General features: G+C 46.7%; 1 protein-coding gene across 1 annotated transcript in view; it reads left to right on the top strand.

Annotated features, from left to right (window-relative positions):
- Positions 1–431: 431 nt before the first annotated feature.
- Positions 432–24,325, top strand: part of DTX3 (deltex E3 ubiquitin ligase 3) — a 58,849-nt gene continuing 34,955 nt past the window's right edge. The window contains 5 exon segments of the mRNA XM_029594927.1: positions 432–546; positions 1,073–1,150; positions 22,560–22,936; positions 22,938–22,976; positions 23,015–23,320. Of these exon segments, the coding sequence (XP_029450787.1) occupies positions 1,138–1,150; positions 22,560–22,936; positions 22,938–22,976; positions 23,015–23,320 (735 nt within the window). The 5' untranslated portion in view covers positions 432–546; positions 1,073–1,137.

The raw sequence follows: 24,325 nt of genomic DNA, 5'->3' as shown, positions 1-24,325 counted from the left end.
GTTGAGAATGTAAACCGAATTGATCAATAATTCTGTTATTGGAAAGTCGGTATAGAAAAATGCTAAATAAATAAATAAATAAATAAATAAATAAATAATTAAAATATTATAAATGCATAACTTTTAATTGGGGGAGGGGAGGGTGCGACAGGGGCGGAGCGGTGGCAGGCTGAAAGTTTCACCTAGGGTGCCTAATACCTTTGCACCAGCCCTGTCCGGAGATCTTTCATAGCTGTTTGAGATCCCAAGGCCGAGCTGCTGAGAACTGTGCTGCAGGCCCCGCCCCCCTCTCCCCATGGCTTTCAATCTCAGCGAGAGTCCCCTCCCCCAACTCCTCCTCTTGCTGTGACTGAAAGCCATGGAGAGAGGGGCGGGACCTCCAACATAGCTACGGTATCCCGCGCAGAGCCTCCGTGCTTTGCCCGCCCCAGAAAGCCGGCTGGGGAGAGGTGCCCCGACTTCTAGTGTGTGTTCAGGTAGTGTGCGAGTTCGCTTCGAACTGGAGGTTCTGGTCAAAAAACCAGACGGCAACCTTAGGTGCAGAAGGTATTAGTAAGATGGGATTATCTTTATCTCTGTGGCAGTGAAGTAGGGTTGCCAGTGCCACCTTAGCCCGGTCTTAGTTTTCCCTATTGCGGGCATGGAGAAGTTATTTAAGAAAAGCAGGGACTATAACTCCGTGCCTGCAATGGGTGCAAGATTAGAACTGCATGGATCACCCTGTTCAGGTGAAACTGATCCAGGGATCTCTGATCATGTTGGGGGAGATGGCTAACAACAGCCTTTTCTGTTTATGCAAGAAATCTTGGCGCTAGACTGCTAGTCCCCTTTCCCTCCTGATCCCAGGCAGTGCCTGCTTCATCATCATTTGTCTTCCGCCTCAATGTCCCAGAGAAGTAAGAAACTGAACGCAAATTATTAAACTCCCCAAAATAAAACTAAGCAGAAAAGCTGCAGGGCAGGGATGAGCAAATCCTCTTAATGAAACCTAGGGACACACTTAACGATTCAATTATCAAAAACCTTTCTGACAGCTTTTTTTTTTCTTGTTTTTTCTTTCAAAACATTTTAGTTTCTGGTTTTAAGCTGAGTTGAAGCTGGAGAACCGCCTGACTTCCACTTCTAAATAAACTGTCCATGGGATCTCCAGGTAAAGAACTGACTTTTTGTTCCACTGTAACCCAAGCGCTGACAAGGATTTCAGTGTCGCAGCATAGGTGACTTCATGCATTCTCTTCCTAACTCCTTTCAAGCGCCACCGCTCCTGCACAGAACCAGGAAATCTTATTTATATGATCGCACTCCTGCAAATCCCTGGATTGCTTAAAATAATCAGCTTGCTTGTTTCTTGATAGTTGGGGTCCAATGTTATGGCTGTTTTCGCTCTGCCTTACTGTATTGCATTTCTTCTATTTCCGAGTTCCTTATTCTGCATATGTCAGGAAGGCTGTGAACCAGCAATACAAAAATTGGTTTTGAACTACCCTTTGCTGTTCCCTAGCTATGTTAAAGAGCAGGTAGCCGTGTGGGCAGCAGAACCATAGCAGCTCCGATTGGAGCAGGAGGAAGGCAGAGGAGCTGCCTGCTCTGTGCAGCTCCTCAGCAGCTCCTCCCCCCCTCGCTGTTCGCCACGCCACGTGCTGTTTGTTTCCTGGGCAAGAGGGGGAGGGGAGTAGGCTCGGCGCAGCTCGCTCTGTTTCCTGGATTCGAGCTGCAGATAGCGGAGGAGAGCGAGCCATCAGTCTGGTGAACAGGGTGAATAATGTGGGGAAAAAAAGAGGGCGACAAAGGAGAAGTGAGTGTAGGAGATGGGGCGATTGTTGGCGGAAATGAGGTGGGAGTGCTGGAGAATAGGTACATTTTGGTTGGTTTTGACAAGTCATGAGAAGGGCAGGCATGAATTTGTCAATAGGCACACTAGGCCTTTGCCAAGGGCAGCAAAAATTTGGAAGGGGGGCAGAGGATGGCTGAAGATTTGCTGCTTTTCAGCAGTGTTGAATATCAGGCAGCAGACTATAGCTGCCTGCTTCCTGAGCCAACCCCTGGCCTTCCAGGCTGCATACAGAAAATCAGGAGGGGAGGGGGGGGGGGTGAATCTGGAGTAAATAAGAGCTGCTCTGCTCCCTAGTAAGTCTCTCCTGCCCTGTAATTCAGAGCTAGGAGGGGAAGTGGTGGGCATGGGACAGAGCAAAAAGGGATCATTTTAGAGTGTAACCCTTACCCAGTGTTTAGTCCCAAGGGCACACAATCACATTTATAACTTCTGGGGCTGCTCCAGCTTGCTGATTTCTTTCCAGCTCATCTCTTGATCCCTGGGGGAGATTCTTTCTATGGGGGTGGGGAGACACTTGTCTATGGCCCAGACAATGAAAGAAACTTTAGTGTGTCCCTTGTATGTATTTGTAGCTGTGGCATCCCTTGGAGGGAGATGCTGTGAATAAACAAACAGGACCAGGTGCTGGGTGTTAAATAATAATTTACTGATTGGTTTAAGACAAATAAAAGTCCATCTTTAAATACTTGTGCAGTTACAGATGATATATTTACAGAAAGTGTTTCACTGTGGGTAGGTGTCCTTTTCTTTCAGCACACTGGTGGAGCTTCCCATGGGATTCCTAGGTCAGGGGTCCCCTGCTAGGTTAGTAAAAATCCTACCTTCCCCCTATGTACCCAGATCAGTCCAGACTCCAGGGTTTTGCCTCCCTTCCAGCAGATGGAGACAGAAAGTTTTGCAGGCACTGCATCTTAACCCGGTGTGACACCTGCATCTCCTTAGTATGTCTCTGCCTCCAGCAGATGGAGGTGGTGCAAAACCTGCGTTCTGTACATGAGTAAAAAAAAAAAGTGCTAGTTTAAAAAAAGTCTTACCTCCCAGGGGATTGGCAGGTCCTGGTGGGACCATCCCCCCTGGGTAGTAGGTGTTCAACGAGCAGGGGTTGGGACCCCCAACTTGCTCTGCTTGACACGCTGGGGGTGACAGCTGGTGGTCCGGCTCCCTCCTCTTCAGCGAGGATCTTGATAAGCCTGTGCCACCCTTCATCAGGTAAGTGAACTTTTATTTTCTTGTTTATAAAGTTTTAAAAAAAAGGAAACATCAGGAATCTTTTTCTGTGGCAGTGGTGATTTCTTGGCTTCTTTTCCCATTGCTGGCGGCGGCCGGAGGTAAAGCATTTGGGCCTTCTTGTGGTACGGCTCTGGGCTCCCGATCCCGCTGATTTTTGTAGGCGCTTGATGAGCAGTCAGGATGGCGCCGAGCCATGCTGCAAGTGAGCAAATGCACCACATGTGGAGAGCGTTTTTCGCGGCTCTCCAAGGCCGGCCAATGCTCCTGCTGCCTCTCCGGCGGGGAGGGCTCATTGCGGGGAACTGTGGCGGCACTGTTGAACCAGCATGGCCCTGGAAGACTGCCGGCTGCTTCGGAGGACAAGGCCGATCCATTCCTGCTGAGTGCAGGAATGGTGGCCATCTTGAAAACTTCATGTGGCTGAGGAGAGAGCGGCAGGGGGAGGGGATCTTCTGCCAGTGCTGTCGCTGGCCGATTTGAGCCTTGAGTAGGCCCGGGAGGACCTAGAGGGGCAGTTGGATGAGGATCCTGGTCCCTTGGAGGGGAATTTGTGTGGTCCTGCTCATTTTTCTCCAGAGTTTGTGCTTTTGTTACATAAGGCTTTTCTGGCCAGCAAATCCAAACGGAGTTGCTCTCCCAGTCGCACGCCTTCTAGGGACCGCCTAAAAAGGTGCCCAAGCGGTCAGAGCCACTGGGGGCCACAAGGATCCGAACAGTCAGAGGTCCCATGATTCGGGGTACCACAGAGGACTTTTCTTCAGAAGAGTCCAATCAGGAGGTACCCTCAGGGTAAGGGTCTTCATGGAGTCCCCGCTCCCAACAGTGGTCAGGATCAAGAAGAGGATGCTGGGAAGATTCCTTTCATGGAAGGGGATGATCCCAAGGTCGTTCACCAATTTCAGACAAAAGAGCTGGACCCTAGTATCCCTCATGTTCTGGCAAAATTGGGAATAGCAGTTCCGCAGGAGGAGCTGGACGAGGACACAGTAGATCCCGTTATGGCGGGCTTACGGGGCCCGGCCAGAACGTTTCCTTTCCATAGGATGGTTAAGCAACTGATGGTCAGGGAGTGGGATACTCCTGAGACAGGTCTTAAGGTTAGTAGAGCTATGGACAAGCTTTATCCCTTGCCTGAGGAAACTCTGGAACGTTTGAGGGTGCCAAAGGTGGATGCTTCATGTCGGCGGTCACAAAGAGAACCACCATCCCTGTTGCTGGCGCAGCAGCATCTCTGAAGGATCTCCAGGATAGGAAGCACAAGATATACCTCAAGAAGATTTTTGAAGTTTTCTCTCTAGGCATCCGGGCTGTGGTGTGCAGCAGTTTTATGCTTCGAATGAGCTTGAGATGGGTGCAGTGTTGCACTGGAGGTGGACCCTTGGGCTGAGGTGGGGTTGACGCTACCCACAGGCAAGGGCCTACAGGTCCCCACCGTCAGCAGGTGGAGTGGACTGAAGCTAGAGGCCACTGGAGCTTCACCTATACCAGCCCACGTTCCCCTCGGATTGAGCCTTTGGGTGCCGGGGCCAGCAGGACTTAAGCGGCCCTCTAGGTTTGCTGGAGGTAAGGATAGTTCAGGCCAGAGACAGCAGTTGGTAGATGGCGTAATTCTATCCTGGACAGGAATTGGAACAGGAACTCGGGCACCAGGGAACAGAGAGTGACTGAAGGTGCTCGAGCAAAGAAAGGCCTGAGTCTTAGCAGTCCATGTCCAAGGATAGAGTTGAAAGGCGTTGCTGGCGAGCAAGAGTCAAGGCTAGCGACAAGTGGAAGTTGTAGCAAGCAACGAAGAACTCTTGACTTGGAACAGTCTATAGGATAGTCATTCGTAGCAATAGTCAAGGCACGGAGATAGCAGGCGTGGTCAGACGAAGCAATAGGGCACGAATAAGTCAGGCGAAGTAAATGGTCAGACTCTGAGAAGGCAGGCGTGGTCAGGTGTAGCAATGGTCAGGCTCGGAGAAGGCAGTCCAACACAGAGACGAGATGAACACAGGAACCAGGAACTTGACGAGGATCAGGAACACAGAGCAAGGCAGACGAGGGTAGCAACGAGTACTCAGAGTACGAGGAGACCTGTTACAAAGGCAACGCTATGGAGCGAGGCCTGAGCTTTTATATGCTGAGGGATCTAACGTCAGCATCCGGGTCCGTGGCCAGGTTCCCGCCGCGGGTCCTTTAAAAGAATCTTGGTGGCGCGTGCATGGCTAGGGAGAGGCGTGGCACCGCTGATGACGTCTCTCCACCGCCCATGCGGAGAGGCCTGACAGATGGAGGCATCCCGGCTGGAAGTCCCAGGCAACGCGGCAGGGCCGGAGGCACCGGCGGGAGTCTGAGGTCGCGGGGCTGGCGGCCCATTGCCACCAGCGACGGGGAGCTGGACGTTGGAATTTGTTTCAAAAGGTGAGGGGACTGCGCTGCTGGGCTGCCGCTGATGTCGTGCGTAACATGCAGCAGTTACAGAGTGCTAGAGATCTCTCATCCCAGGAATTTGAGCAAGCGGAACGCTTAGAGGCAGCGATGGCTTATGGGGCTGATGCCTTATATGATGTTATTCACAACTCTTCCAGGACAATGGTGTCTTCCGTCTCAGCCAGGAGGCTCCTGTGGCTGCGCAACTGGTCAGTGGATATTTCATCAAAGGCTCAGCTTGGTGCGCTCCCCTTTCAGGGCAAGCTCCTTTTTGGGGAAGATTTGGAGCAGCTGATAAAGCAACTGGGAGATAATAAAGTGTACAGACTACCGGAAAACAAACCTAAGGGGACCAAAGGCTTTTTGCTGGTTCGCTCTCGTTTTCAAGGCCAAAGGTGTTTCTGTCAGAGCAGGGCTCCAGGTGCAGGCCAAAGACAAACCTCGGGGCGGTATATCAGTCCTGGCAACAGTCCTTTCGCGGACGCAGAGCAAACCAAGAAGGCTGCAGCCAGGGGTCTGGAGGAGCCAAATCCTTGCAATGAGGTGAGGCCAGCCTACTCCTCAGTTCCAGCCATTGTGCGTCTGTTGACTCTTTTTTACGAAGAATTGGTTAAGATCACGTCGGACCAGTGGGTTCTAAGCGTGATAGGACGAGGCTACGCTCTAGAATTTGCTCGACCACCAATGACCCTATTCATGGTATCTCCCTGTGTTTCGCCAGCAAGGAAGCTGATCGTGTGACAGACCATCCAGAGACTAAGCAGGCTGGGGGCCATTGTTCCCATCCCCCCCCAGAACAGCGGGGGGTTGGGACATTATTCCATTTACTTTGTGGTGCCAAAGAAGGAAGGCGCTTTTATTTCAAAAATAATTTTTTTCTGAGGTTTTTTGTTTTTTATATAAAAAATCCCAATCCAGGGCGCTGAAAATTCCTGGATTGGGATTTTTTTTAATATAAAATGCAAAAAATATACAAAAAAAACTCAGAAAAAGGTATTTTTGAAATAAATTTGTGTGAAGGTGGATGATAGAGAAGATCAACTGGTTTTGATTATAAACACAGCGACTGGCTTGCTGACACCTTCATGGAGGCTATTTATAATATTGATAGTTGTGTTCCCTTTGTTTGATTACTAGATTTCAATTACCCCAATATTGACTGGTTAAATGTATCATCTGTTCATGCTACAGAGATAAAATTCCTGGATGGAATAAATGACAGTTTTATGGAGCAATTGGTTCAGGAACCGATGAGAGAGGGAGCAGTTTTAGATCTACCATATTTTCCGGCGTATAAGACGAGTTTTTAGCCCCTGAAAATCTTCTCAAAAGTCGGGTGTTGTCTTATAGGGCATGTATTTGCCGGCGTATACGACGCACTTTTTTCCCCTGAAAATAGGTGAAAAATAAGGAGTGCGTCCTATGCGCCAGTAATCCAAATTTACAGCGTCTGGTGGATTCCTCGCTCCCCGATTGGCCGATGCGCTCTTGCTCCCCAAGTCATTCACCCTCACCTCCGGACGCCGTAGAAATTGATTCTCCGCGCCCTCGCTCCTCGAGTCACTCCCTCTGGATGCTGTAAAATGTTCATTCTCCGCTCCCCGATTGGCCGACCAATCGGGCAGCATGCCTTCGCTCGAGTCACTGCCTCCCCCCCCACCGGATGCTGTAAAAATGTTCATTCTCCGCTCCCTCGCTCCCCAATTGCCCAGCACCGACCAATCAGGCAGCGTGCCTTCACTCCTCGAGTCACTCCCTCGCCCCCCACCGGATGCTGTAAAAATGTTCATTCTCCGCACCCTCACTCCCCAATTGGCCGGGGAGCGGAGAATGAACCACCGGCGAATCAGGCCATTGGATTGGCCAATCCACCGGCCAATCGGGCAGCGCGCCCTCACTCCTCGAGTCACTCCCTCCTGCTGTAAATGTTGATTTCATCAAAAAATATAGAAAATTACGGTATGTTTTTCTTAAAAATGTGTATAAAAAAGGGGGGAGGGGGCGTCTGCGCCACTTCACTGCAGTCCTCAGGAGCGAGATCTGAGAGGCAGAGACGGAGGTACCGGTAATAGGATACAAGGGCGGGCCAGAGGGATGCACTACCGCTCTGATAGTCTTGGAGACAGGGAGGGCTGGGCAGGCAGGGAGAGCTGACCAATCCAAGCAGGATTTGTATACAACAACCAGCCAATCGCCGGTAAGGTACATCGCTTGCCGTGATTGGCTGGTTGTTGTATACTGGGTACCACATACAGTATATCGCCAGTACATACAGTACAGTATACAAATGTCCAACAGTCAAAACTCCATCATGGCTCCACCAGCAAGAAGAAAGAAATATGAAGCCAGGTTCAAACTTAAAGTTGTAAACTTTGCTATGGAACATAATAACTGCGCTGCTGCAAGACAATATGGAGTAACAGAAAAGATGGTTCGAGACTGGAAAGCAAATAAAAAAGCATTAAAGAGTATGCCAAGGGGTAAGTATGCATTAAGAAGAGGCACCCCACATTGGCCAGAACTCGAAAAATATGTAGCAGATATGGTGAATGAGCATTGCCAAAATGGTTATGTAGCGACACGAAATAAAATACGTTTGTTGGCACTTCAGTGGGCTAAATCTAACCCAGATCACAGCAACAGATTTAAGGCCACTGTATCCTGGTGTACTAGATTCATGGCAAGGCATAATATGGTACTGAGACAAAAGACGAAAATTGCCCAAAAATTACCTGCAGATCTTGATAGCAAAGTAAATAGTTTCCATCGATACGAAATACAACAGCGCACTAAACATGGCTATCCGTTAAGTAGTATTGGAAATATGGATGAAACTCCAATGAATTTTGATATGGTTGGAAATAAAACTGTCCATCAAAAAGGTGAAAAAACAATTTTAATTAAAACAGGGCATGAGAAGTCCAGTTTTACAGTGGTATTAGAATGCACAGCTGATGGCACCAAACTGAGACCAATGATTATTTTTAAAAGAAAAACAATGCGAAACTCAAGTTCCCTGTTGGTTGTTTTGTACATGTGAATGAAAAAGTCTGGATGGATGAAGAAGGGGTAAAGCTATGGCTTGATAATGTATGGAGCAGGGGACCAGGTGGACTTATTAAAAAATGTAGTCTACTGGTGTGGGATATGTTCAGGGCTCATTTAACTCCCAGCACCAAGCAAAGGCTTGCAAGATTAAACACACATGCGGCATTTATTCCTGCAGGATTGACATCGTTGGTACAGCCACTGGATGTGTGCCTAAACAAACCATTTAAAGATCGCATTCGAGAACAGTGGAATGAATGGATGGTTAGCGGCGAAAAGTCATTCACAAAAGGAGGAAACATGCGTGCTCCACAGTTGGATGTTTTGTGCAAGTTTGTCATAAAAGCCTGGAATGATATTGATGCAAAAACAGTAATCAAGTCTTTCAAGAAGTGTGGCATATCAAATTCATTAGATGGTATGGAGGACGACTACTTGTGGCAAGATGAAGAGGAAGCGTGGCAAGATGAAGAGGAAGCCGAAGCTGAGACCACACCATCTGATACGGAATTCGATCCATACGATGACTGCCTTACAAATGTATCACAAGATGTCATTGATGTACTTATGATATCAGATGACGAACAGGAGGATTTTGAAGGCTTTTAAAGGGAAATTGTCACACCAGCAAAACCTGTAAAACTACTGTAGCTTGCAGTTGTGATGGGCGTTGCTAACTCACCAGGGACTTGCCCAGCACTTGCTCTCTCTCTGTTATTTGTTATCTTTCTGCTATCATCATCAGTTCCAGTTTGGTTGACAGCTTAGAAAACAAACAGCATGGCAGCTCCCATGGGTTTATTGTCTTATCCTTCCTTTCAGCTTCAGAGTGAATTAGGAAAAGTTTAATCCACTTGCACTGTTTTATGTTTACATATTTGACAAAAAGCCTTATGTTTATAAGTGACGGTTTTCCTGCTAAGTACCGTACTTGTATGTCATAAGCATTTGAATTAAAATTACCATATTGAAATCAAATCTGATGTTTTTTTTTTAATTTTTACCATATGTGCATTGGAAGAGGGGTAGTCTTATACGGCGAGTATATCCCAAACTCTATATTTTAACTGGAAAAGTTGGGGGTCGTCTTATATTTATTTATTTATTTATTTATTTATTTATTTATTTAATTTCTTTTACTATACCGATGCTCAAGACTAGGTCTTATCGTACCGGTTTACAATGTAACTGAGGGGAAACCAATTAACATCAAGGTAGAAAGTAAAGTTACATTAAACAGGGAGCGTAAAACCTGGGCAATGGAAGACAGTACAGAATTTAAACTAAGAAACAATTAGAGAGAGATAAATATATAATCAACAAAAACTATAAGATACATAAACATAGATTTATCCTAGGCAGTTATATGCCCAGTCATCTTATACGCCAGAAAATACAGTAATTCTCAGTGGAGCACAGGATTTGGTGAAAGAGGTAACGGTGGTGGGGCCGCTTGGCAATAATGATCATAATATGATCAAATTTGAATTAATGATTGGAAGGGGGAAAGCAAATGCATGGCTCTCGTGCTAAACTTTCAAAAGGGAAACTTTGATAAATGAGAAAAATAGAAAAAAACTGAAAGGAGCAGCTACAAAATTAAAAAGTATGCAAGAGGCGGGGACATTGTTAAAAAAATACCATCCTAGAAGCACAGTCCAGATGTATTCCACACATTTGCTGGCCGATACAGTACAGTGCGCTCCGGCGGAGCACACTGTTAACCCACGTTTGGATGCGCGTTTTCGACGCGCTAGCTTTTCCCCTTATTCAGTAAGGAGTAATAGCGCATCGAAAACCCGCATCCACCCCCCCCCCACCCCGAAACTAATAGTGCCCGCAACATGCAAATGCATGTTGATGGCCCTATTACTTATTCCCGCGCTATTCAGTAAGTAAAATGTGCAGCCAAGCTGCACATTTTACTTTCAGAAATTAGCGCCTACCGAAAGGTAGGGGTTAATTTCTGCTGGCACCAGGAAAGTGCACAGAAAAGTTAAAAATAATTTAAAAAAAAATGTAAAATCGGCTCGTGGGTTGAAAACTGGATGCTCAATTTTGCCGGCATCCAGTTTCCGAACCCGTGGCTGTCAGCGACAGGTTCAGATAAACGACACTGGTAAAATTGAGCGTCTGCTGTCAAACTCGCTGACAGCCACCGCTCCTGTCAAAAAAGAGGCGCTAGGGACATGCTAGTGTCCCTAGCGCCTCTTTTTACCGCGGGCCCTAATTTGAATATATATATATATATTTTTTTTACTGAATCGCACGCACAGCTGAGTGGCCTGTGCGCTTGCCCTCTCTCCTGCGACTTTTACTGTATCGGCCTGTAAGAAAGGTGGAAGGAAGGCAAAACTATTACCAGTATGGTTAAAAGGGGAGGTGAAAGATTCTATTTTAGCCAAAAGATCTTCATTCAAAAATTGGAAGAAGGATCCAACAGAAGAAAATAGGATAATGCATAAGCGTTGGCAAGTTAAATGTAAGACATTGATGAGACAGGCTAAGAGAGAATTTGAAAAGAAGTTGGCCGTAGAGGCAAAAACTCACAGTAAAAACTTTAAAAAATATATCCGAAGTAGAAAGCCTGTGAGGGAGTCAGTTGGACCGTTAGATGATCGAGGGGTTAAAGGGGCACTTAAGGAAGATCAGGCCATCGTGGAAAGATTAAACAATTTCTTTGCTTCAGTGTTTACTGAAGAAGATGTTGGGGAGATACCCATTCCGGAGAAGGTTTTCATGGGTAATGATTCAGATGGACTGAACCAAATCATGGTGAACCTAGAAGATGCGGTAGACCTGATTGACAAACTGAAGAGTAGCAAATCACCTGGACCGGTTGGTATACACCCTAGGGTTCTGAAGGAACTCAAAAGTGAAAGTTCAGATCTATTAGTAAAAATTTGTAACCTATCACTAAAATCATCCATTGTACCTGAAAATTGGAGGGTGGCTAATGTAACCCCGATATTTAAAAAGGGCTCCAGGGGCTATCCGGGAAACTACAGACCAGTTAGCCTGACTTCAGTGCCAGGAAAAATAGTGGAAAGTGTTCTAAATATCAAAATCACAGAACATATAGAAAGACATAGTTTAATGGAACAAAGTCAGCATGACTTTACCCAAGGCAAGTCTTGCCTCACAAATCTGCTTCACTTTTTTGAGGAGTTAATAAAATGTGGATAAAGGTGAACCGGTAGATGTAGTGTATTTGGATTTTCAGAAGGCGTTTGACAAAGTTCCTCATGGGAGGCTTCTAGGAAAAGTAAAAAGTCATGGGATAGGAGGCGATGTCCATTCATGGATTACAAACTGGCTAAAAGATAGGAAACAGATTATGATTAAATGGACAATTTTCTCAGTGGAAGGGAGTGGACAGTGGAGTGCCTCAGGAATCTGTACTGGGACCCGTACTTTTCAATATATTTATAAATGATCTGGAAAGAAATACGACAAGTGAGGTATTCAAATTTGCAGATGATACAAAATTGTTCAGAGTAGTAAAATCACAAGCGGATTGTGATAAATTGCAGGAAGACCTTGCGAGACTGGAAAATTGGTCATCCAAATGGCAGATGAAATTTAATGTGGATAAGTGCAAGGTGATACATATAAGAAATATAACCCATGCTATAGTTACACAATGTTAGGTTCCATATTAGGAGCTACCACCCAAGAAGGAGATCTAGGCGTCATAGTGGATAACACATTGAGATTGTCGGTTCAGTGTGCTGCAGCAGTCAAAAAAGCAAACAGAATGTTGGGAATTATTAGAAAGGGAATGGTGAATAAAACGGAAAATGTCATAATGCCTCTGTATTGCTCCATGGTGAGACCATACCTTGAATACAGTTTACAATTCTGGTTGCCGCATCTCAAAAAAGATATAGTTGCAATGGGCGACCAAAATGATAAAGGGGATGGAACAGCTCCCCTAAGAGGAAAGACTAAAGAGGTTAGGACTGTTCAGCTTGGAAAAGAAATGGCTATGGGGGGATATGATAGAAGTGTTTAAAATCATGAGAGGTCTAGAATGGGTAAATGTGAATCTGTTATTTACTCTTTCGGATAATAGAAAGACTAGTGGGCACTCCATGAAGTTAGCATGTGGCACATTTTAAACTAATCTGCGAAAGTTCTTTTTTACTCAGCGCACAATTAAACTCTGGAATTTGTTGCCAGGGGATGTGGTTAGTGCAGTTAGTGTAACTGGGTTTAAAAAAGGATTGGATACGTTTTTGGAGAAGTCCATTACCTGCTGTTAATCAAGTTGACTTAGAAAATAGCAACTGCTATTAATAGCATCAGTAGCATGGGATAGACTTAGTTTTTGGGTACTAGCCTGGATTGGCCACTGTTGGAAACAGGATGCTGGGCTTGATGGACCCTTGTTCTGACCCGTATGGCATGTTCTTATGTTCTTAAGGAGGGTGTGTTTGTTCATCCATATTTGGAGGACTGGCTCATCTGAGTGAAGTCAGAGGCCCTTTGCAAACAGGCGGTGGATGTGGTCTTGCACTGCCTGAGATCTCTGGGCTGGGTTATGAACCAGGCTAAAAGCCACCTTTCTTCTTCTCAGGTTCTGGAGTTCTTGGGCGCATGCTTCGATACCCAAGTGGGCAAGGTATTTCTCTTGGAGGACTGGATTGTCAAGCTAAGGTGCAAATTCGGAGCCAGTTGATACCTGAGTACCCAGGGACTGGGATTACCTGCAGGTCCTTGGTTCCATGGCCTCAACCTTGGAGCTGGTCCCGTGGGTATTTGCTCATATGAGACCACTGCAGAAAGCTTTGCTGTCCCAGTGGGATCCAATGTCCAAGTAATTTTATCTTCCGCTGCCACTTACAGAAGTTGCCAGGACCAGTCTTTGGTGGTGGCTTGGTCCAGACCATTTGTGGTGCGGGGTGAACCTCGATGTACCTCAATGGATGGTAGTAATTACTGACACCAGTCTCACTGGTTGGGGGGATGTATGTCAGTCCCAATTGGTGCAGGGCCTATGGTCACTGGAGGAAGCAACCTGATCCATCAGTCGCCTAGAGATGAGCGGTGCGGTTGGCACTGGAGATGTTTCTTCCCCTTCTGCACAACTGCGCAGTCAGGATCTTATCGGACAATACGATGATGGTGGCTTACATCAACCATCAGGGAGGAACCAAGCGTCAACCGATAGCTTTGGAAGTGGAGATGCTGATGTCCTGGGCAGAACAGCATCTAGCCTTGATAACGCGTCGCACATAGTTCAACAATGTGCAAGCGGATTTTCTCAGTTGGCAATAGTTGGATCTCAGGGAATGGGAACTATCAGAGAAAGCAATATCCCTCATTTTTCACTGCTGGGGCATGCCTTACATGGATCTGATGGCAACTCAAAGGAATGCCAAAGTGTCACGCTTCTTCAATTGCAGAGAGCACGGAGTGGAAGAGGTCAATGCCCTGGTGCTTTCTTGGCCACATGACGTTCAGCTGTACATGTTCCCTCCATGGACTCTGGTGAGCAAGGTTTATTTATTTTATTTATTTATTTAACAGCTTTTAATATACCGGTGTTCGTGCAAGCACATCACGCCGGTTTACAATACAACTCGAGAAAGGAGGAAATTACATAAAACAGGGAGCGGGTAATGGAGCAGGTGCGAAAAAGGAGAGGGGGAGAGGGAGGAGGGTTCTAGGAGGAAAGAGTAGCAGCTGAGAAAGTAAAGTAGAGTAACCGTAAATGCAGAGGGATAAATAACGTGACTTAATTAACGTAGGTTAGATCTAGTTGCTAGTTTGCAGCATATGAAGAAAGGTCATATAAGATAACTTATTTACAGTAGTTAATACAGGTTATAGAGATAACTTATTTACAGTGGTTAATACAGGTTATAAGTTAACTTAGTTACAGCATTTATAGTATGTTGTGCATTTTATCTTGGACTTACAGAGGATTGGGGTGTCAGGGTGAGTTACGTGGGAGGGTAGGGAGGGAGGAGGATAGAGGGTTGCGGGGGGGGGGTGTGGGGGGGACTAGGTGGGTTTCAGGTGGTGGGCTACGAGGGGTTGGTTTCTGGGTAGGCCTGTCTGAAGAGCCAGGTCTTAACACCTTTTTTGAAGTTGGGTAATGAGGGTTCAAGACGGAGGTGTGTGGGGAGAGAGTTCCAGAGGGCAGGGCCTGCGATAGTGAATGTTCTTTCTCTGGTGGTGGAGAGGCGGGCTGTTTTGAGGGGGGGAATGTGTAGGGTGCCTGCAGAAGTGGATCTTGTGGGGCGGTGTGAAGTGTGAAAGTGGGGCATTTCCTTAAGCCAGGGGGAGTTTTTGTAGAGGATGTTGTGAAGAATGGTTAAGGTTTTATATTGGGAGCGGAACTGAATGGGGAGCCAATGTAGGTCTGCAAGGATTGGGGTAATATGCTCTCTTTTGCGTGTGTTGGTTAGGATTCTTGCCATAGCGTTCTGTAAGGTTTGTAGTGGTTTGGTGGAGGAGTATGGGAGGCCTAGTAATAGCGCGTTACAGTAGTCCACTTTGGAGAAGATTGTGGACTGTAGGACTAACCTGAAGTCTTGGGTATGGAGTAGGGGCCTAAGCTTCTTTAGGATCTGCAGTTTGTAGAAGCCTGCTTTGAGTAGTGACTTGATGTGTGGCTTGAAATTCAGGTGTTGGTCAAGTGTGACTCCCAGGTCTCTTACGGAATAGGGTAGTGTGGGGGAGAGGGTGGGGGAGAGGGTGGGGGGTGGTGATGTAGGGGGGGGAGTCGTGTTCAGGTTGCTTGGATATAAAGAGTAATTCGGTTTTAGTTGTGTTCAGGGCAAGGTGCAGGTTGGTTAGTAGGGAGTTGATGGTGTCTAGGCAAGATTCCCAGAATAGGATGGTTTCATTGAGTGTTTTCTGAATGGGGATGAGAATTTGTACGTCGTCAGCATATAAGAAGTAGTCCAGGCCTAGGTCTGAGAGTAGGTTGCAGAGGGGGAGGAGGTAGATATTGAAGAGGGTGGAGGATAGGGAAGATCCCTGGGGGACGCCTTGTCTGAGGGGAATGTGACTGGATTCAGAGTTATCAAGTTTTATGAGGTATTCTCTGTTGGTGAGGTAAGAAGTGAGCCAGTCTAGAGCTGTGTGAGTGACACCTATCTCTGTCAAGCGGGCAATCAAGATTTGATGATTGATGGTGTCAAAGGCCGCTGATATATCCAGTAAGACCAGTAGGAAAGATTTTCCTTGGTCTAGTCCAATAAGTATGGTGTCAGTGATGGCTATGAGGAGATTCTCGGTGTTTCGGCCTTTCCGGAATCCAAATTGTGATGGGTGCAGGAGATTGTGGTCCTCGAGGTAGTCTGTGAGCTGAGTATTGACTACTTTCTCGAGGACTTTTGCAAGGAAGGGAAGGTTGGAGATGGACCGATAGCTTGAAGGGTCGGAGGGGTCAAGGGAGGGTTTTTTTAGGAGGGGTTTCACAACGGCAAGTTTCAGGGGGTCTGGAACTTTGCTGAAAGCGAGGGAGCAGTTAATGATGTTGGCTAAGGGTTTGGCGATGGTGGATGGTATGGAGAGGAGGGTTTTGGAGGGGATTTCGTCTGAGAAGTGTGTGGCCGGTTTCATTTTTTTGAGGATGGTCTCAATTTCTAGGGTAGAGGTGGGGTCGAAGGATCTGATACAGGTGCTGTTGTGATTTGGAAGGGGGGAGATGGTTGTAGGGTTGTGGGGGAGGCGTAGGAGTATATTGGAGATTTTATGTTGAAAGTATTTGGCAAGATCTTCGCATCTTTCCTTGGAGTTTTCTTCAGTGACAGGTTGACAGGAAGATAGAGGTCCACCCAGGAAGGATGAGGTCCACCCAGGAAGGATGAGGTCCACCCAGGAAGGATGATTCTCATGGCTCCAGAGTGGCTGAGAAGGCCTTGGTTTGCGGATTTGATCAATCTAGCAGTGGACGGCTCCTTGAGGCTGGGTCACCTGCGAACCTTCTCCGGCAGGGCCCTATATTTTTGAATCAGGCAGATTACTTTTGTCTAGCGGCTTGGCTTTTGAGAGGAAGCAATTAAGGTGGAAAGGTGGAGGATGTCATTTTGACTCTACTAAGAGCATGCACGACCTCTACTTCCTTGGCGTATGTTCGAGTTTGGAAGATCTTCAAATCTTGGTGTATGGAACAGAGGATTGTCCCTCGACAAGGTCCGTGGTGCAGATTCTGAGCTTTTTACAGAAAAGACTAACAAGGGTTGTCCTTTAGCTCCCTGAGAGTGCAGGTGCCTTAGTCTGTTTGAGAGGCAAGGTTCATGAAGCAACTCAGGTTGCGCATCCGGATGTGATATGTTTCCTTCACTGGGTGAAACAGGTGCATCCTCCTGTTCGTAAGTTGTGTCATTTTTGGAGCCTTAACTTGGTACTCTGTGGTTTGTGTGAAGGGTCATTTGAGCCTCTTAAGAGGGCCACCAGAAAGGATTTGATTTTGAAGGTGGTTTTCTTGGATGCGATCTGTTCAGCCAGAAGGGCATCTGAACTGCAAGCGCTGTCATGCAGAGGACTCTTTTTGCGGATTTCGGATTCCAGAGTTTCTCTGAGGACGGTCCCGTCGTTCCTGCCAAAGGTGGTTTCGGCATACCATTTGGGTCAGACAGTGGAGCTTCCAGCCTTTCCAGATCTGGAGATTGATATGCCTCATGTGAAAGAATTGAGACATCTGGATGTTAGAAGGGCTTTGTTGTGATATCTGGAGGTCACTAACAGTTTCCACCTGTCGGATCACCTTTTTGTGCTTTGGAGTGGTGCAAAAAAGGGCCAAAGGGCGTCAAAGGCCACGATAACACTTTGGCCGAAGGAGGCTATTGGTTCCGTGTATATCTGTTGCAGTCGTCCGGCAGTGGAAGGATTGAGGGCTCATTCGACCCATTCGCAGGCGGCTTTTTGGGCAGAGTGCCAACTAGTTTCGCCGCAGGAGATTTGCAGGGCGGCTATTTGGAAATCTTTGCATACCTTTGCCAGACACTACCGGATGGACGTTCAGGCCCCGGATGTCGACAATTTTGGCAAATATGTTCTTTGAGCAGGACTCTCACAATCCCACCCTGTTTAGGGAAGCTTTGGTACATCCCAGGAGTCTGGATTGATCTGGGTACATACTGGGAAAAGAAAATTGGTTCTTGCCTGCTAATTTTCGTTCCTGTAGTACCACAGATCAGTTCAGATGCCCACCCGGTGGGAGGCAGGAGTTTGTGGAAGAATCCGCTTGATCTGTATACTGTAATGATTCTGATTATTTCTGAAGAATGGATCAGGTTTCTCATTAGTCCTTTAAGAAGGATACTAAAATTGATGATAGTTCTTAATTACAAATTTCCTTGTCCCCTGCTCGTTCAAGGGGTTACAGTAAGGTTAATTGGTTACGTTTTTTGGTTGAATATTTTTCTGCTTAGATACTGATTAATACCGAGGAGATGCAGGTAGCACACCGGCTTAAGAGGCTGTGCCTGCTAAACTTTCTCTTGTCTCCATCTGCTGGAAGGGAGGCAAAACCCAGGAGTCTGGACTCATCAGTGGTATTATAGGAACGAAAATTAGCAGATACGAACCAGTTTTCCTTTATAGTCCAGCGTCTTCCTGAACACACAGCCCTGATTCCTGGTCCCAAATTAGTGGGGATATGGATGGGGTCTCCTCGTTCTTTCTTGACTCTTATTAAGCTGCTCTGAAAGGGTGACTCTTCGGGTTGAAAAGTCTTTGCATGGGAGCCTGCTGATCCAGCCAGGCTCCATGTGAAGAGGAGTGACTTAAAACCTCTTAATAAAAAAGTGTATTTTCCTTCTTGAAAAAACAGGATACATTTCAGCCATCAAAAATCTCACTCAGAAAGATCTGTCACCGGTTTTGCCCACCTAGGGAGTAGAGTGGTGCTCACGGGTCTTCAGTCCTCTGGATTGAGAGCTGTACATAATTTTCTGTACTTAGGGCCAGGCACACAAGAACACTTAGACTCAGTAAACGGTATAAAGTAAATTTTATTTGGCATTAAAAGTGTTCCTGGGAGATGCTGGATACTGGGTGCCCTTTATCTTTCAAAATGACCAGCATCTCATTGAATACAGGAAGTGACCCTTCTTTTATAGTTAAACATACAGTATTGCCGAAACTTCTAGAATTACGTGACTGCCCAAAGACTCATTTACAGAGACACATCATGCTGTAGTCATGACAACCTATCCTCTGAACTGCCCTGACAGGTTTCCCCAGGTGTAGCTCATTTGCTCCCACTCTCCAAATAATCCTTTTGTCCTGTAAATGATCTTGTCCAGTGAGATAGTGCTTGAAGCTCCCGCTGTTGATTTCTTCTGTGTGACCCATTGAATAGGCTCACCTCCTTTGGTGCCAGCTTGTCTATCTGCTCAGAGACATTCTGCAAGTCATGCTCAGAAAGGCACTCAGAGTTCATTCAGCTCTGACAGGCCACAGTACAGCAGAGGCGTCTGGGTATTTTCCTTCTCAATATTAATTGTCTGATCAGGCATATTCTTCAGAGCCCATTTGCCCAAAGGGAAATCTTTAACAACCGGTCATCAAGGGAACCCCCTGATGCGCGGTGATGTGCAGTCGCTATATCCAGGGCAACCACTCTGATTGTTCCACTCAATAGCGCCCGTATTTTATCCTTTAATCTTAATTCAGTTCATTTTTGTCTGTTTTTGTTATTTTTTAATTTTTAATATTAGTGTGCTTTCTCTTATTCCCCGGCTGTTTGTCCGACCCTCCCGGGACGTTCCCACTTCACTTCAAAGGTACTTATCAGTTCCTTGTATTGTAACTCAATTGTTACCGCTCTTACGGGTTCGGACCCACCTGCCTGACATTGGCCGTGTTTCGGCAGAGTTCTGCCTGCTTCAGGGATCTCGGGAGTGTTCGCTCCTGTGTCCACTGTACGGGTACACCCTTTCAAAAGCACTTCAATTTTTCTTTTTTTCTTTAAAAAACACAGTCAATTAATTAAAATCCATGTTAATTCTACCATCGCAATGAGGTAATGAGGTCATATATCATACTTACTATTCGTTGTAAAAAACTTCTTACGTGAGCGGTGCCTTCATCTGTTGATCCGGCGTTTCTCTCTATTCCGCCTGTTTTTAAACCTATTCCGGGCCAATCACTGATGTCCAGTTCGAACCGAGGCTCAAGGCACCCTTGGGTGCCTTTTTTCTGTCGGCGGACCTGAAAGCACACTAATATTAAAAAATAACAAAAACAGACAAAAATGAATTAAGATTAAAGAATAAAATACGGGAGCTATTGAGTGGGACAATCACAGAGTGGTTGCCCTGGATATAGCGACTGCACATCACCGCGCATCAGGGGGTTCCCTTGATGACCGGTTGTTAAAGATCTCTTATAACAAGGGAACGAGGTTGGTTGTTGGTTAGTGAATACCAAAGGGAAATCTGGCAAAAAAATCTATCTTACTGAACTACATACTTAGGGATCCTCTGGCTGGTTGTATACAGAGACCAATCCCCTACAAAAAACGGGAAACCTGATGAGGCAGGAGATAGCAGGGAGGAAAAAAATTCTACATCTTGCTTTTCTGGTGTCTGCCCTAAAATGAAACTAGCCACAACCTTAATCACAAAATGGCTGGTTATAAAGGGCCTGAGTAATCAATCCCAGCTCTCCTCAGTGGGAGGAAGGTGAAGCGGATGAATAGTTCTAAAGTTGTTTAGGCAAAGGAAATGGAATTAGGGATATTTAGTGGCGGACTGGAGAGTCCGGCCAGAGGAGATTAGGAAGGGATGAGTAGGGGATCTTTGGGGGGGGGGGGGGGGGGGGGGTGGGATTGGTGGTGAGGAGTGAGGAATAAGAGGGGATTGGTTGAGAGAGGGGAACGGGGGAAGGGAGGCAGTGTTTGTGCATGAAAGGAAAGGGTTAGTGTTGGGATGTGGGTGTGTGTATCTATACCAGATTGGATGATTGGGGAGGAAATTAGAGGGAGGATGCAAATGGGAGCAGGACTGAAGCACGGTCAGGACAGCCCTCTCTTGTCTCTGCACTCCCTCCCCTCTGTAATTTAGATTCTCCCTCCCCGAATCTTGGATTCTGCCCCACCAGATCCTAGAACCTCCCTTTCTATCTCTTTTTTTTTCCATAGATCCTGGAATCTCCTCAGTCCAGATTCAAGCTCCTTCCTTCTTCTCACTCCTCTTCCCAGATTACTGATCCTTTCCCTCTCATCTTTACTCTTCTTCAATCTGCCCCACCCCCCATCCTCTCCCTCTCCCTCTCATCCCCCATCCTCAGTCCTCTTACCAAATTCCTTGTTCTCCTCTCCCCTTTATCCTTGAGATCTCTCTGTAATAATACTTGAGATGCAAGCAAGTTTGGAAACTACTTTGTTTTTGTAATATAAAATAAAAGATGGCTATATTTATCAGTATTCTTCCGAATTTATTCATTCCAGCTGCAGAATCTGTGGGGGCTGTACCTTAGACCTTCTTCTCCCTGTTGCTCAACCTTATGCGGGTGGGGCACGACAGCACCAATTGTGCCTGATGTGGCAAAAACATCACGAGAAGGGGATGAAAGATAGGGGCGGGGTGGTTGAGGGAGATATGAGGTGTGACCTAGTGGTTAGAGCAATGGGCTGAGAACCAGGGAAGCCAGGGTTCAAATTCAGTTCCTCTTACTCCTTGTGACCCCCGGCAAGTCACGTTTTCTCCCATTGCCGCAGGATCCCACTTAGATTGTAAGCTGCTTTGTGCAGGGTCTTTGCCACCCTTATATAGTGTTACATCATTCCAGTAGTGCTATATATATATATATATATAGGGATGAATGGTATGAGGGTGCTGAGGAGGGAGTGAAAGCTGGGTGGATGTGATAAATCATGATGAGGGAGTGAGGAAGATGGTAAGGAGCAGGTTGGGAGTAGGATGAAGAAAAAAACATAAGCATGTGGCAGATTTTTTTTCCACCCTGTGTGTCACTGTCACACCTGGATGGGGGAAGGAGGGAAGATTCTGATGACTGTCTGCACAACAGTGCTTCCCCCCTCTCTCTCTGATTTACATGGATTTATAATGAGAGGGGCAGCCAAGCCTGAGGAACTTTCACAATCTTTTAAATGCTAATATCTCTCTAAACTACCAATAACCTTATTCATAATATTACCATGTAAGGATGTAATCATGTTATTTTCTCTGCAGTTTTTTCTCCAATCCATCCGCTATCCTCTACTTAGTTTTTAGCCACTGTTATCCCACCCCCCTTCCCTGTTTTATGTAATTTCTGTCTTCAGTTTGGATGTAAACCAATATGATGTACCCACTAATATCGGTATAGAAAAGCCTCTAAATAAATAAATTAATTAATTAATAAATCTCTTCAGGAATAAACTAAGAAGCAGAAATGAAAAAAAAGGAGACCATAATGATGGAGAGTGTCTATTGAATTATATACAAATAGGTGTAAAATATGACCAGAGCTAACAGGAAGGAGACGCTTAAAGATGAGGGTGTGTTTATAGGAAAGGGTACATAGCTTTTATTTAAAAAAGGTGTAAAAATGTACGTCCTAAAAATGTTAGACCAAAAAAAGGGAGAACCAGGTAAAGGCCCCCAGCAGGCTGGTCTGGACCAGAGGTTCCCAAACCTGTCTTCGGGGGCACCCAGCCAGTCAGGTGCTCAGGATATATACAGTGGATGTGCATGAGACCACATTTGCATGCAGCTATACCTCCTGCATATTCATTATGGCCATCCTGGAAACTCAGCCAGCCGAGGGTTTCTGAAGACAAGTTTGGGAATCGCTGATCTAATACCTAGGATTGCCGACAAGACTCCAGGTTATCCTTGATGGCTTGAGCCAGTTTTGGTTTTAACCCAGTGCATGCAAGGACTTGCAGCTCCAGCTTCTCTAAGAAAATGAAAAACTTCACGTCCCATCGTGCAATGGGGCAAACCCAAGACTTGACCCAACGTATCCTCGATAACCTGTAAGTGGCAGGCAAACTTAAGATTTGAAGGCAACAGAGAACGCCCCGGCAGTGCTTTTCATGGTTCTTTTATTTTGTTTCCTTTAGTGTCCTTTGTCTTGTCCAGGATGGCAGCCTGTGGAGGGAGCTCCAAAAACAAGGTGACTGTGGCGAGACACGTGTGGGACTTTCTCACCAGAGAGAGTCCGGCCAAGCTCCTGAAGCTGAAGGAGGAGAATAAGGTGAAGGTCAGCATAGATGGGGAGACGTCCGATTTCTACGTGCTGCGGCTGTCCACTGAAGGCCATGCCCCACCCAACGGCCTTTACCTGGGCCGAAAGGCTCTAAAGGCTCTTCTGAAGGAAACGGAGAAGGAACTGAAGAAGGCCCAGCGGCAGTATGAACTGGCCGGTGTTAACTGCATGGCGCTCTCTGACAAGAATGCCGAGCGGGCTGCAGAGCTCCTCTACAGAGGCTCGAGTGCCGCTGCCGCCGCCAGGGCCCAGCAGGCCAGGGGAGCCCCCGGTGGCTCTGGCGGAGCTGTCGGCGGCGGCTCCAGGGAGCCGCGGAGGGAGGACCCCTCTGGGGAGGACGATCAGGAAAACCAGTGCCCCATCTGCTTGGGGGAGATCCAGAACATAAAGACACTGGAGAAGTGCAAGCACTCCTTCTGCGAGGACTGTATCACCCGGGCCCTGCAGGTGAAGAAAGCCTGCCCGATGTGCGGCCGTTTCTATGGGCAGCTGGTGGGCAACCAGCCGGAGAACGGCAAGATGCTGGTCTCCAAGGACTCCAGCCTGCTGCTTCCTGGCTACGAGAAGTACGGCACCATTATCATCCAGTACGTCTTTCTGCCGGGCATCCAAGGGGTAAGGTCATCTCTCTTTGTGCTTCCCTCGCGTAACGGCTTGCCACGTGCCGGGGGGGGGGGGGGGGGGGCGGGGGGCATGAGCAGGGTTAGCACATGGCTCCCCAGGACACCAGGCGGAGATGAGCCAGTCCTGGATTTACTGCCGTCGCATCCTACGGGACTTGGTACTGCCTGTGCCTGCCTGTCTTAGAAAAATGGGAGCCGCAAGCCTGCAGATGCAGGTCCGGCTCAGCCTGCCCCCCTGGTGACCCGAAGCCATTGGATAACTTTAAATGTAGAGGGCAGTTCATTTTAAAAAATTAAATTTCAATATAGTGGTGCCACTTCACCTAGTCTTGCTGCCCCACCAGTGCTGGTTTACTGTGAATGATGCAGAAGCATGGCTACAATACAAGAAAAATCTGAAATGCTGGCACAAGCTCGTAGCAATTTACAGTAATAGTACAACACAATCCAATAGTTTTATGCTATGCCCGTGCTATTTCTATTAACATTCCTAGACAAATAAAGCAAAAATAAATTACACCAACAGTCAAAAAGTAAACATCGCAATACAACAATCTAAAAACATTCCAGCCATACCCCACACAGTACAAAACCAAAATTATATTTTATACAAAGTTTAAAAGATAAAAATAAAAACTCCAGTATACAAGTTCCTTTAGAAATAACAGATCAGGTTCCACTACCCATGTCTGGAGAGCCGAAGCTCGCCTAACTGGATTCTTCTTGAAATGCCTTTTGTCCTAGCTCTTAGAAAGATGGGAGCAATAGAGTCTTGCTGGGTTAGTGAGCTGGAGGCATGAGTATGTGCCAATCAAATTGGAGGAGGTGCAGTGCTTCAGTTAGTCTGCGTGGGCTAGATGTGCTGAAAGGTTTTTTTCCCATCTGGTCCTTGCTTAAGTCTAGGGTTGTCCACTAGCTCAGGGACAGGCTGAACCAGTGCTGGGTTTTACAGCCAGCATAACCATGGCAGGGGAGGGGGGTGCAAATGGGGGCAAGT

This window comes from Rhinatrema bivittatum, chromosome 3, assembly GCF_901001135.1.
Source record: "Rhinatrema bivittatum chromosome 3, aRhiBiv1.1, whole genome shotgun sequence".
NCBI lineage: Eukaryota > Metazoa > Chordata > Amphibia > Gymnophiona > Rhinatrematidae > Rhinatrema > Rhinatrema bivittatum.
This window is presented reverse-complemented; position numbering and strand designations above follow the sequence as displayed.